General features: G+C 47.3%; 1 protein-coding gene across 1 annotated transcript in view; it reads left to right on the forward strand.

The window, feature by feature from the left end:
- LOC135827567 (uncharacterized) overlaps window positions 1-14,042 on the forward strand; it is a 28,980-nt gene that overhangs the window by 9,878 nt on the left and 5,060 nt on the right. Inside the window, exons 9-20 of the mRNA XM_065340036.1 lie at window positions 513-809; window positions 2,206-2,616; window positions 2,916-3,096; window positions 3,431-3,622; window positions 4,398-4,613; window positions 5,325-5,426; window positions 5,957-6,202; window positions 6,804-7,190; window positions 9,187-9,480; window positions 10,204-10,344; window positions 11,389-11,556; window positions 13,815-13,982. Coding sequence (XP_065196108.1) covers window positions 513-809; window positions 2,206-2,616; window positions 2,916-3,096; window positions 3,431-3,622; window positions 4,398-4,613; window positions 5,325-5,426; window positions 5,957-6,202; window positions 6,804-7,190; window positions 9,187-9,480; window positions 10,204-10,344; window positions 11,389-11,556; window positions 13,815-13,982 — 2,803 coding nt within the window. The remainder of the gene's footprint in view (window positions 1-512; window positions 810-2,205; window positions 2,617-2,915; window positions 3,097-3,430; window positions 3,623-4,397; window positions 4,614-5,324; window positions 5,427-5,956; window positions 6,203-6,803; window positions 7,191-9,186; window positions 9,481-10,203; window positions 10,345-11,388; window positions 11,557-13,814; window positions 13,983-14,042) is intronic.

Raw genomic sequence — 14,042 nt, forward strand, 5'->3', positions numbered from 1 at the left:
CCTACAGCCCTCGGATCGGTTTTTGGAGCATGCCGCGATGATGTTATGTAATTGAAATGGAAGCGTGGCGCTATTTTTAAAAGAATCGTGAGCCGTATTTCTCTGGCCACCACCGTACTTAGTGTGCTAATTTATGTATGTGCAGGGCAGCAGCGGTGCTTGCCTTGGATTGGCTTGGGATTGGTTGGGCTGGATGTTGCCTTGGTTACTGTACTGCGCTGTGATCTCTGCACTTTGGTAGCAGACATAGTCAAGAATGCAGCAGCTACACTTGAAGTTGTCATAAATCCTTAGATCAGAAAACCCTGCAGGCTTGTTGGAAAGGCACAGGCATCATTGCAGGAGACAAATGGGTAGAATAGCTCCTTCTGTTGTTGAACATTGAGCCCCTGCTGTGTCCTCCAACACAGATTGTGTTGGAGGACATATTGCGGGTATGTTTGTCGATGCTATGTTATACGCATTTTGCTTGTGTGTATCTGTGTGTGTGTGTTCATGTGTCAATGACACAGGTGTCGAGGAACGGATTCGTGTCGCTGGCCGGCTTCACGGGCGGTTACAACCGTATTGACCGTGTGACTGACAGTATTGCTCTGGTGGCACCGCTGTGGACTAACACTGCTACAGCCAGCCGTTGCAATTCAGGTACGGTGACTAGCCATGTTGTGAGCAACAGCACCGACGCAGCCACCTTCTCGAAGATCCTTAAGGCAGTGAGGGCGTCCTCCATTGGCAGTGAAGAGTTCACACCCAGCGAGGCGGTCGTCACGACCTGGCGTGAGATGCGCGAGAATGACACACACGACAGAGTAAGTCTCGCATCCCATTCAGACAATGATGAGATGATTTTGCCGTTCAGCCGTAATGGGTTGATGGTCGCCATGCAGTATGGAATGCTCTTGCAATTTCTACGAAATGGGCACCATAACTGAGTTCGTCGCCAGATTTAGCACTGATGACTGCAAATGTGCTGATCCGAATCCCATTTCCGGCCAAATTGGAACTGGGATTTTGAGCCTACATCTTGAGCTATTTTGACCGTACACTCTCGTGCGTGCTGGTTTATAGCGTGTCCCATCAGTCATTACTTTGGATAAGTGCTGGAGAACCGTTGTGTAGGTGTGTCTGTGTGTATATGTTTGTGTGTATGTGTGTGTGTGTATGTGTGTATGTGTGTGTGTGTGTGTGTGTGTGTGTGTGTGTGTGTGTGTGTGTGTGTGTGTGTGTGTGTGTGTGTGTGTGTGTGTGTGTGTGTGCATGTGTGTGTGTGTGTGTGCGTGCGTTTGTGTGTATGTGTGTGTGTGTGTGTGTGTATGTGCGTGTGTGTATGTGCGTGCGTGTGTGTGTGTGTGTGTGTGTGTGTGTGTGTGTGTGTAAGTGCGTTTGTGTGTGTCTTGTGTCTTTCTTCTCTTTCTCAGACTCTTCCTGACTTTTCTTTCATTCTCCTGGGTGGTTACCAACAGCCAGTGTATGCTGGAGTATGTGGTGTGGTGTGTGTGTAGAAAAAAATGGAAAAATGAAAAATAGGGATTCACTGGCCAGAAAAAGTCACTTCAAACAGTTTGTGGTGGATACCAGGCTAAAAATAGTGGCGGTCAATTCATCAGCCTTGCAAGCTGTTGAATGGTGTAATCCCAGCACAAGTTGCAATGTCTAACATAGCTGTTCGCTATCATCGCTTCCGCGATGGGCATGTCTGAGGTCTGATGTGGTTGTGTGTGTGTATTGTTGCCCATTCCACTGCCTGTCATGTAACCGGTGCTTTCGATCTGCTGCTGGATTTAAACGGCACAATTGCGCGCGTGGCAGGTGACCAACAGCAAGGGAGCGTCTTGAGTTCAAGTTCTGCTGTGCGTGCGGCGAGAGATATCGCAGACAGCAGGATCTGCAGCGGCATGAGGCCGGATGTTCTGCCGCGACGCCGTGAAGCTACCCCATTGTTTCCCTCCTCATCAGGGCAGCTTAGCCGTTTAACGGCAGCTGTTTGTCAAGGTCAAGATGTGTGTGAGTGCATGTGTGTAAGTGTGTGTGTGTGTGTAAGTGTGTGTGTGTGTAAGTGTGTGTGTGTGTGTGTGTGTGTGTGTGTAAGTGTGTGTGTGTGTGTGTAAGTGTGTGTGTGTGTGTGTACGTGTGTGTGTGCGTGTGTGTGTGTGTGCATGACGAAAGTAATGTTACTGTCTATATTTTGTCCTGTTTCCGCTTCAGCGCAACACATTCCAGGCAGCCATTATTGGTGACGAGTGTCAGACGTTCGCCCTGTTCTTCTACCCCAAGTATGGTGTCAGCTGGCTGGGTAACCCCAAGGCTGTGGTGGCTGCATGGCGTCCGGCAAATGGCAACATCGAGAGCTACTTCAGCCCAGCCAGTGTAGCACGTCAGCTAGTCACCAGGCTAACACCGGGCTGCAGCCAGCGTCTGCGCGGCATCAAGAAATGCCGTGCCCTCGCGGAGACTCCGTCCTACCTCCAGTCCACCACCAATCTCCTCCAGTGCCCGGTAGAGCGTGCAACAACCTCTGTACTCGGCATCTTTGAGCCACAGCCCGCAGTGACTGGCAGCTATCTCTGCTACAGGTCAACCCCGGTCTCCAATGGATCACGCTACCAGGCTTCTTCGGTAAGCCATGCGTGAGCTAGCTGCCTGCTTGCCTTGCGTTGTATCTTGGTACTGCTGGTCCTATTGTGTTGTTTCTTTGTTTAGGTTTATTTTACTTCACTAGAAGCAAAGGCAACATCTACCTTCTCACTGGGCCTATTGCCACAGTTCTCGCAAAATGATCAAGTGTATTGCCTGTGCCCGGCTGTGCTTGCTGAATTAGTTACCCCCGGCCCCTGTCTAAAGGGTGAGTATCGTGTGTTTCCTGCTTACAACCCATGTTTGTTTTGTGTGTGTGTGTTTGCGGTTTGTGTTGTCAGGTCTGCTGCTATGGCAGTGACGGACTTCTGGTTGATAGTGGTGCCCTTCAGGCGTACGAAACATACCAAGTCATCGATGCTTCCATCCTGGCCTACTGCCAGCAGGGAGACGTTCTGAACGAGTTCTTTGGCAAGCGCCGCTCGCCCAGAGCAACCACAACCAGAGTGGCACTGTCTCAAGGTAACGATGAACTGCTGCTGCTGCTGCTGCTGTTGCTTCACTCTCTTTGTAGACTAAACAAATTCACTGTTTGCATGAAACTCGGCTGGAGGCAGCCTAAGACTGTGATCTATTTCCCTACTTCATACAACGCAATACCGTTTGTGTTCAGGGCTAAGTTTTGGTTACGGGATTGGTTCCGGGGCGAACTGCAGCGGCTGAACATTTGTAAGCATGTACGCATAGTTCGATGTAATGACATACTATCAAACACAAACTGAAGTTTTGGAAATGTTTGGTTACTACCTGCTACACATTAATCCCATGTGATCTGCTCTGTCCACTTTGTCCACAGCTTCTGGATTTGGTGACCCTCACTTGACCAACTTCAAGGGTGAGAACTTTGATTTCCATGGCATTGGCGAGTACCTGCTGGCAAGGTTTGCAACACCAGCGGCGTACAATTTCTCCGTTTTCACCAGGCTGGAAGTGGCCCCGGTTAATGCTTTCAGCTTCACGTCTATCACCCGCGTAGCCATCAACCTCTGTAAGCTGATCAATGTTTTTCTCCGTGTGCGTATGTGTGTGTGTCTGCCTGTCTGTGTGTGTGCGTGCGTGTGTGTGTTTGTATGTGTGCTTGCTGTGTCACTAAATAGCAATTTCTGATATTGATTTGGTGAAGAGCACAGTAAAGTGCCGCATGAATTGGGCCTGACCAGATTTCGGGCAACTTGGGCATAGGCCATCACGGCTCATTCGGTTTCTTGCTCATAAAGCTGGCTATTTTCTCACACAGCTACACAGCATGCAAGTACGAGTTCTCAAGTTAAAGAATAAGGGAAATGTTGGTGCCTACAGTCCATTCATTGGAAACTGGCACCCTAACCTTTTGGTGTCTCCTGCACATGGTTGTAGATATTGTGAAAACAACAGTACATCCTGCATTGTGTGACCTGTGCAATTACTCCAAGCCACATTTGAGGCCAGAAAAGTCGAAGAACAGGGAAATAGAAATTCAGCCAGGTTTTACAAAATTGGGACAGGTAAACCATAGCAAAATGTATGGAGGAGCAGATCCCAAACCCAGATTTTGAGATTTAAAGTGGGTTTTTGATCCTCAATTCGGCCCAAATCGGACTTTCAAAAGCGAGCGGGACAGTTTCCGCTGATGAATGGACTGTAGGACGAGATTAAAACTTAGGATAACACTGTATGAAGCGGCTGGCCACCCTGAGATCTCCAGATGTTCACGCATGTTCGCTGAGCAAGATCCCATTAACATCTGCTTGTTGGTGTGCTGCGTGTTCTTTGGCTCACCACAGGGATCAGTAGGTTACAGCAGACTCTGAGCGTGGAGGCGTTTGCATACAGCAACAACACCCTTGCCATTGTCGGAGATGATCAGCTGGTGCAGAGTATCCGCGCCGGCAACCATACCTATTTCAGACTGCACAGCGGCAGTCTTGTGACGTCGTACGGCTCAAGCAGTGTGCAAGTCTCCGTTCAGCAAGCACCTGTCCTCTTCTTGGCCTTCCAAGGTTGGTTGCTACTGCAATCCACTGCAATGTAACAAGAAAAAGTTCTGGTAGAGCATGTCTGATAGCTGTGTATACTGTAAAGTGAGAAACTTTCGCTGGAGATTAAATTTCGGTATTTTCGCGACAATCACACATTCGCGAATATAAATCGCCACAAACCTCTCTGTACATTGATTATAGACAGTACAAGATCCAACTGAAGAGATCGAATCGCGAAAGTTTCTCATCGTGAACCAGCCCAATTTATGAAAACGCTAAATTTGCACGCCGCGAAAGTTTGTCACTTTACAGTATGGCTTTTATTGAGTTTGATGACCGTCACGTCGCCTATTAAAGCCGGGCTTAAGCCTGTAGAAGCCGATGTCAGAGTTAGGCATCTATTCAAACCTGGTACATGTATTCCTGTGCGGCGTGTCAACACTAAAATCAGGCTTATCTGCCAGTGTATCTTGAAAATCCGGCTTGTATTCAAAACAGGCTTCCATACGAGCCAGGCTTTAATACAAGACACCACGGTATTTATTGATGTTTCTGGTGCATGCCTGTTTTTCATTCTGGCGAATTCAGAGTTGTGGAGATTTCAGCGCTTAGCTGGCCTCACCTCGTGTCCTCGGGCCTCGGTTGTACTTACGCCAGCACACGGTGCTTGGGTGCATGCCTTCACGTGCATTTCAAGATGTGAGTTGATGTTTGTATGTGTTCGTTGCACAGTGGCGCATGATCCCTTCTCCACCGTGGACGGTCTTCTCAACATGTCTCGTCCCAGCGTTGATCTGAGCAACTCGGCAAGTGTTCTGGCTGCAGCGGCAACTCGTAAGTTATTTTCCGCAGTTTTAAAAACTGTACAACTAGCTGGCCTTGAAATGCTGTCCTAACGGTATCCTATGTTCTGAGGTGTTTTCACCAAGTCGTGCAACTTCTAATCAGTCATTTTGAACAAAATTCAGATTCACAATGGGCAGGTCGGCTCCATTCTGTCCGCCTTGTGGGCACATTGTCCACGTGTACCCCGCCATTCATTTCGATTTTGTGTCCCAGAAATCCCTGGCTTCAAATTCACTTTTCTTATTCCATTTTCCATTTTTCAATCTTGTGCATAGAGAATGGATGCAGCATAGAGCTGGTCGCATCATGAAAATTGACGCATATCCGGAAATGGGCAGCTGCCCATTGTCAATTGTGCATTCTTGTTTGCATCTGTCTCGTGCACTGACGCTGTATCTGCGCACGTATGTCTGTGTGTTGGTCTGTATATCTGTATGTCTGTCTGTCTGTCTATCTGTCTGTCTGCCTGTCTGTGTCCATCTGTGTCTGTCTGTCTGTCTGTCTGTCATAACAAACAGTGCAAGTTCAGCCAGACCATGATGTGTTCACCTACGATGACAACACCAACTACGCAACATACAATCCAGCTGGCGTTGTGCCCAACCAGGCTGTTGTCAACGTGCTGAATATCAGCAGCGAGGCAAACGCCACTTGCGATGGAGACTTCGCTTGCCTGGCCGACTTCATTGCAACTGGCAGCACCACACTGGCCGCATCTACCCTCGTGACGGAGAAAGCTCTTCAGCAATCCTCCATTGCCTTGGGTATGGACACACACTCTTGTGCGCTTGGGTCTTGTTGTTGTTGTTTTTATTTTATTTACTTCACCAGATACACAGGCATGTCTGCCTTCTCACCTAACCGTACGCCTAGACTCTCACTGAAAGATTAATGTATTCTAACAGTATGTACACTCGAACATGCACACTATTTTGTCACAGTGCAACAACGTGAAGCTTTCCAGAACTATCGTGTTTCGTACTCTGTGCATAAGGATCAGAATGCGTTTTTGAGGCGTTATGGATAGTAGTAGCACCGCGACTCCCTTGCTTGATAGCCTGTACCCCGTGAAGATGCTTGTGTTCACTACGGATCCAACTTCAAGATTGAACTTCAGGCTGTTTTGTGTCAACATACATATACAAAAATTGTTTTGACACACACTTGAAAGGAATCAAAAGCATTTCTGCTGTTTCACGGTTATATCTGTTCATCAGACAACAACTGGACTACAATTTTCAGAAGATATGATGATATAGGCTGCAAGCTACATTGCTCGGGCTTGAATTGAAGTCTGACCTTCCCGTCAGCTTGCACAAGAATACGATTAACTCGACTTGTGTGCCATGACTTGTTTTCTTTCAGCTCGCAGTCCACCACTGATAACATTGTCTACTGACGTCCTCAATGCTAACTTCAATGTAACCAGCAACGTGACTGTTCGTGCTGCTGCTACGCTCACTCTTAAAATCTCGGTTATCGAAGTGGCCACCTCCAGCGGAATTGTCCCTGGTGATCTGGTGTCGGCGTACTCCCCGCAGTCTGGATTGGTGCTTAGCTGGACTCCCAGCCAGCGCCAGCCGAGCAGCAGTATTGTGCTACGCGTGCGTGCCGTTGACTCGGCCAACCAGACTTCCATCGTCACCGTGCCAATCACCCTCTGCAGCTGCTTTGGAGAGTGCAGCGCTGCACCAGCCAGCACTGCTGTCTCAACACCCTTCACTCTACTTACATGTACTGCATGCTTGCCAGGTGAGAGATGACGTCAATCCGGGTGCTTTGTTATTATACATGGTCAACAAAGGAAAGTTTGAACTAGTTGGAGCAATCAACTTCATAAAGGAAAGTTTTAAGTTTTATGATAGTATTGAGCAGAATTAGCAAGGCGAAAATTTTACGTAGCAATAAGTATAGGATATTACAATAAGTCCTAGAACCTGTTATATCGATAATAATAAAGTGAGCACACTCATTCCACGATACCAACGGAAAAACATGAAAGGATTTTTAAGAGGATTTTTTCCTATGTTTCCATTGGTGTCGTGGCATGAGTGCGCTCACTTTATTTTTTGTCGATATTGGGTTTATTGGGTTTCTTGTCTCCATGCCGCCTTATTACCGTATGTTCCCACTTTTAAAGCCTTGGAGGTATATTCGATTATAAAGCCATGGGCTTCATAAATGAAAATAATGACATTTTGAAGTTTGTTTTGTAAAAATGAAGGAATAAGTACTATACTAACAAACTTACAGCCCGGCAGGAGGGGTGAACAAGTGGATTTAGACTGAAATTTCTGTGTGGACTTTTACTTTTATGGCATGGCATAGTGGGTGAGTCATATTGCATCTAAAATATCTAGGAAAGCAGCGGTGTTTTGAATATAAGGCCATGGCTTTAAAGGTGGGGCTGACATACGGTAGGAACCTGTAATGGTCTTTTTATGATGTTCTTTTTTACTAACCACGATACAGTGTACAGACCAACACTTAAACTATAGACCTTATTCGATAACGTGATCTTTGGACTCGCCTCCAGGGATTTGTCGTAAGCTGGGGCACGCGTACGTGAAACGAGTGGCAAGAAAGGCCCAGGTCGTACAAGGGAGTAGTAAAATACCGGTATTTTCTACTCCTGTGTTCCCACGCCAAGTCCACTGTGCACTGAGTGCAGGTCTCTTGCCACTCCCTGGTTCCCGGGACCCCGGTTCACGTGATTGTGACGTTTATTGAATAAGGTCCATAGCTCAACCTAGGTTACAACTTGGCTACATTGAAACAAATGTAGTTTGTGAAGTATGTGACAATGTAAGTGAGTGCTTTACCACAGAAGCCCACGAATGACTTGAGCTGCGTTAGTTGATATGTTACACTTTACCAGGGGCGTAGCACCCGCTAGGACTGGTACGACCATGGTCGTACCACTTTTCGAAAAGTGTGGTCCATTCGGAACGTGCAAAACCTTAATAAAAAAATCAGGATCTATCGATGCATATGCCCATCAGACTTTGACCTTTTTCTAGACTTGTACTCGTAGATCTGCCATGCATCTGCAGTTGTACTCGTACTGCACTCGACTGGACTGCACAGTCGAGTCCCAGAATGCAGGATTTTGTATCTTTTTTACATAAAAAATCCCGGGGGAGGTCCCCTGGACCCCCTCATAAACGGCCTTCCGCCACGCCCACCTTCGGTCGTACCACTTCCACAACCCCTCCTTCACCCCTGCTTTAAAGAGAAACATGTCTAAGACGACCGCATAAGGGACCTTCAAAATGTAATCTCTGTTACCAGGTGGTCTCCTTATCCAGGGTCATTTGACTGGAAATAGCATCCCTTAGTCCTGGTTTCAGTGGTCTTCCTGGAGGTGGTCTTCCTGGACAGGTGGTCTTCCTGGACAGGTGGTCTTCCTGGACAGGTGGTCTTCCTGGACAGGTGGTCTTCCTGGACAGGTGGTCTTCCTGGACAGGTGGTCTTCTTGGACAGGTGGTCTTCCTGGACAGGTGGTCTTCCTGGACAGGTGGTCTTCCTGGACAGGTGGTCTTCCTGGACAGGTGGTCTTCCTGGACAGGTGGTCTTCCTGGACAGGTGGTCTTCCTGGACAGGTGGTCTTCCTGGACAGGTGGTCTTCCTGGACAGGTGGTCTTCCTGGACAGGTGGTCTTCCTGGACAGGTGGTCGCCTTTGCATGTTTTACTGTACTTGTCATTGTTCGCTTACTTGATTTCTTCTGCTCGTTTGTTCTGGTTCAGGTCAAACTGGCCGTATTTGCGAGAGCGACATCGACGCTTGCCTGTTGCAGCCCTGCGGTGGACTGCGGCAATGCTCGGACGAGCCCGCCCCATCGCTGGGCTACCGATGCGGAGCATGTGCAAGCGGTTTCCGCGACGGCGGTTCTTCAAACTTGTCCTGTGTGCAAATGGACGAGTGCGCGGAGGGTGTTGCGGTGTGCGCACCCACAATCAGCACTTGCCAGGATCAGCTTGCCTCCTATCACTGTCCTTGTGCAGTGGGATATACTGGTACTGGAAACAACAGCTGTGTCGGTAAGTTTTTTTACGGATATAATATTAATTTTATTTTTTATAGGTCCTTTTCTCAATAAAACTGTGTGTGTGGTCCTTTTCTCTTTACCATTTTTTTTAGCTGTGTCGGTAAGTACATATGGGCGACAGGGACGTAGCTGGTCCCCTCTTTGGGGGGGGGGGGGTGCAAGGCAGCTGTATCATACATGTCCCCTAGGATGGTTGGTGCATGTCATCCTGGGCATTATGTGCATGCTGAACCTAGGTCGAACCTTTTAGGGGCGTGCATTTGCCCCCCCCCCCCCCCCCCCCGTGCCCATACGGGCTATGCATCTGGGCACTGTGCTGACCCAGTCGCAATATTTGTGCTCTTATGCTGTGTGGCATGCCAAGTTGTATGCCAAGCACAGGTGCACAGGTGGCAGTTTGACCTGCGAGAGTGCTCCACACATGAAGCAGGCAGAGCCTTGTCCGATGTGCCATGAAGCTCTGCGTGACAACCGTATTCTTCCTACCATTGTCAACTTCTGTGCGCATACCCTCCACTAGTACAATTTCAAAGAGTTGGGAGAAGAGGAAGGCAGTCTTTTTTTACCAATAAATACTTGTCTGAAATCTCACCACCACTCCGCCGACTTTGGTTTCGGCACGAAACATTAAGTCAGCTGTTGTGGTGTATCGTTGTGTTCATTGCTGCTGTCTCTCAAGAAAGGTTACTCTTTTGATTGGTATGTATTTGTGCAGATGTGGACGAGTGTCAAGATGCTCAGTTGAATGACTGTGACCATACATATGCAACCTGCACCAACACCAGAGGAAGCTATACGTGTGGTTGTAAGCGTGGATTCCAGGGACCGGGTATTAGCGCACATGGAGGTTGCCATGGTAAGTTTCCGCATTCTCTCTCTCGCTCTCTTGCCCTCTCTTGCTCTCTCTCTCTTTCTCTCTTTCTCTCTCTCTCTCTCTCTCTCTCTCTCTCTCTCTCTCTCTCTCGCTCTCTCTCTCTCACACACACACACACACATCCTTGTGTGTTTGTCCTCCGTTTCTGCCCGGTCGCTAGCACATGTTGAGGAAGTCACATAGCCTTTCAGATCAGGGCCAATGGAAATGTCAGCGAAAGTGTTTTGCAGCTACGCAGGGTTTGACCCGTTGTTTTGCAGCTCCGTTGGGTTTGACCCGTTGGCCCTTTTTTCGAAATCATGAGTAATACTGGGGGAGGCAGTGTGTGGCCGCTGAAACCTTGCCGCTGGAACCTTGCCGCTGGAACCTTGCCACTGGAACCTTGCTGCTGGAACCTTGCCGCTGAAACCTTGCCGCTGGAACCTTGCCGCTCAGCATATGCTCTGCATGTGCTTTGTGCGATGCACGTCGTGCGTCCTGGTAAAGGTGACATCAGCAAATAAAAACATTTTGCCGTGGATCAGACTAAATAAAAACATTTTGCCGTGGATCAGACTAGCTGCGGAGTTGCACGCTCTAGTTCTCTTGCTACTGTGTAGCACATTCAAAATCTTAATGATGTCATCTATACGTTATTTTCTCCCTATGCAAGTCGCAACTCCTGTTTTGAGTTGTTTTTCTTCTCTCTTTTTCTTTCCCTACTAGCTGCTGTTACACTCACTGATCCTTATGCACAGATATACAGCATTCCCTCCCTCGTGGGACCATTGTTATTAGGCTAGGGCCTGTTTTGGACTTCCCACTCTAAATAAAGAATACAAACAAACAAACAATCTACAGTCATAATGATGTCATTCTATATTTTCCGCATACAGATATCAACCAAGTAGTGAAAAGAAAATTGATTTTGGTTACACCTCTTTTGAGATTTCTTTGTTGTGTACGTATCATGACCACGGAACGAATATTATTCATTGCTATCATCAAAATATCGTCTCCACGCCGCTTTACTTCACTGTTTTCTAGCTGTGACCTGCCAGGTACCAACTATCAGCAATGGGACATCTAGCCAAACAAGGATGATCAGATATCAAGAATCGGTAACCTACACCTGCAATACTGGGTACACACAGAGTGGAGTGAGAACATCAACATGTGCAGCTGATGGTACTATACTATCACCCAGTTGTCTAGGTGAGCAAAACGGGTATCAATGTATCCTGATCAGATGACAGTGATTATAAAGTGTGCCAGCCTATCAACATTTACTACTGACTAGAGCTGGGCTCACACATAGAGAGAAAGGAGAGAAATGATGATGATGGATGACTGCGATGTTGACCTGATGTGGCAGGTGTGAGCCCACCGCACGTAAGGTACTTGGGGAGAGGGGGGGGGGGGGGGGGGGGGTGGTGGGAGTCAGCGAAGAATTCCAGGAGCATTGCAATATACTCGAGGGTCAAAATATCAAGTTAAGATTTTCATGGTCACATTGCACACAACTGCAAAGTATTTTAGCACTATAGTATTTCAGAAGCATTTGGGCTGGGAATGCCCATTTGGCTCAAAAGCAGAACCTCATTGTCGAAATGGTAGATGGCAATGCTGTCGAAAATGAAACCAGTTTTTTCTGGGCACATTGATCCTTTCCGAAGGTTCCATTCTTGTTTGACATTATGTAAATGGTCGGGTGTTCTTATGTCCATAATCGATTTCCGTCCTCAGTGGGAACTACGGAACTGGAGTCACAAGTTCACGAAGAAGGGGATGTGATGTCTGCTTCATTCATACATTTCATAGCGTTTGAGAAAGTATACCTCTGTGTGAAGTTGTGTTGCTAAGGCAGGGATGCTACTCGTGTCAAAGCGTTCTAGTTATGTGCTTTGGGCAACTGTTCTTGGCTTCTTTCAAATCGATTAGAAGGCCAAAAAATGCTTTCCTGGTTCTTAGTTATTTGTTTCCACCGAGGCATGGGCACATCCATGCTTGTGTGGCTTTGTCGTTGCGGAATTTCATTTCATTGTTGTTGTATCTTAGCTAGAAAGCCATTTCTTGTGAGGCAATGTATGGTTTGTGGACAGCATGTGATGCTTGGCAAAGGTCAACATGGTGGAGCTCTCCAAACACCCTTGTCGAAGGAAACTCAACAAAGAAGGGAACTGGATATCTTGACGCTTCAATGACAGGGCCATTTCCAACTACCCCCCCCCCCTCGCCCCTCCCCCCCCCCCCCCTCGCCCCTCCCACCAGATAAAAGAGATATAGACGTTGTGCCACAGAATATTAAAAAGAAACATTCTCACTGTTGACGCGAACCAGATATTAAACAGAAGGAGCACTAACATGGCTAAAAAATGTTATGTTGCCATTCCAACGAACATAGGGTTGCCATCATCAACGAACAAGGACACCCCCCCCCCTTCCCCCTGATGAGCACAAGCACCAAGTCTCGCTATTTTACTAGAATACATTCACGTACACGAGAAGATCTGGCGGGACCGTAAGGGTTGCCATGGTTGCAAGGAGATGAGAACTCAGACATGTATTCATGTGTCCTACCTGCCAAATTGTCGATCAAACAATTTTTATGGGCAAACAGAATACAACTCATGGTGGCATGGTGAACGATTGGAGCACAACACAAAAAATGAAAACAAATGCATTTGTAAACGGTGCCAAACTTCCAGATTGTGGTTAGTTGGCAATAGCTTATTTCAATCAAGAGATTCAAATAGAGTTGTCATGAAAAGAAAGCAGTGATTAAAAAATAATAAACATTATCACTGTTTTTAGGAAAAAGTTCTAAGTCCTCGGGCTATTAGTGGTCAATGATAAGTGGTCAATATAAGCGGTCAATATAATATGCTGATATTTGACCGCTTAGGGCCGGGTTCCACCCCGGCTCTGCTGCTCCGCGGCACTTGGCTACATGCAGCGGAGCAGCGCGGTTCCACTGACACTCGGTCACTATGATAATGATGACGTTTCAAGCCGCGAAAGACGAGCAGCGGAGAGGCAGTGGAACCCGGCCCTTAGAGATCACAAGTTTCTGTGGTGGTCAATAATAAGAGAGTGATAATGTTTTCAATTTCAAATTTGGACTTCACGGAGAATTTCAAAGTTTTTAGGAAATTAGAGGCCACATGCCACGTACTGCTCTTTTCTCTCCGAAACTCAACACTTGCAAGCCAGACATGAAAGAAAGAAAAAATCGTCAGTCACACCACGGGGACTCGAAGCAGAGACCTTGCTGTTCGCGAGCAATGCTCTAACTAACTGAGCTACAGTATGACTATTATCCACAGTGTTGGTAAATCTATGCGGGGGGGGGGGGGGTAGTTGCAAATGGCCCTGTCATTGAAGCGATAATAGACACATACAGTCATTTTGCTTGCTTAGGCCATTGCCGTTTTATGAGCTATTAGCATAACGTTCCATGTACTGTTTTCTAGCTGTGACCTGCCATGTACCAGCTATCAGCAACGGGATATCTAGCCAAACAGGGATGATCAGATATCAAGAATCAGTAACCTACACCTGCAATACTGGCTACACACTGAGTGGAGTGAGAACATCAACATGTGCAGGCGACGGTACTATACTAACACCCAGTTGTCTAGGTGAGCAAAACGGGTATCATTGTATCCTAATAAGATGACAGTGATAACAAAGTGTGCCAG

The sequence above is a fragment of the Sycon ciliatum genome, chromosome 11 (genome assembly GCF_964019385.1).
Source record: "Sycon ciliatum chromosome 11, ocSycCili1.1, whole genome shotgun sequence".
Classification (NCBI taxonomy): Eukaryota; Metazoa; Porifera; class Calcarea; order Leucosolenida; family Sycettidae; genus Sycon; species Sycon ciliatum.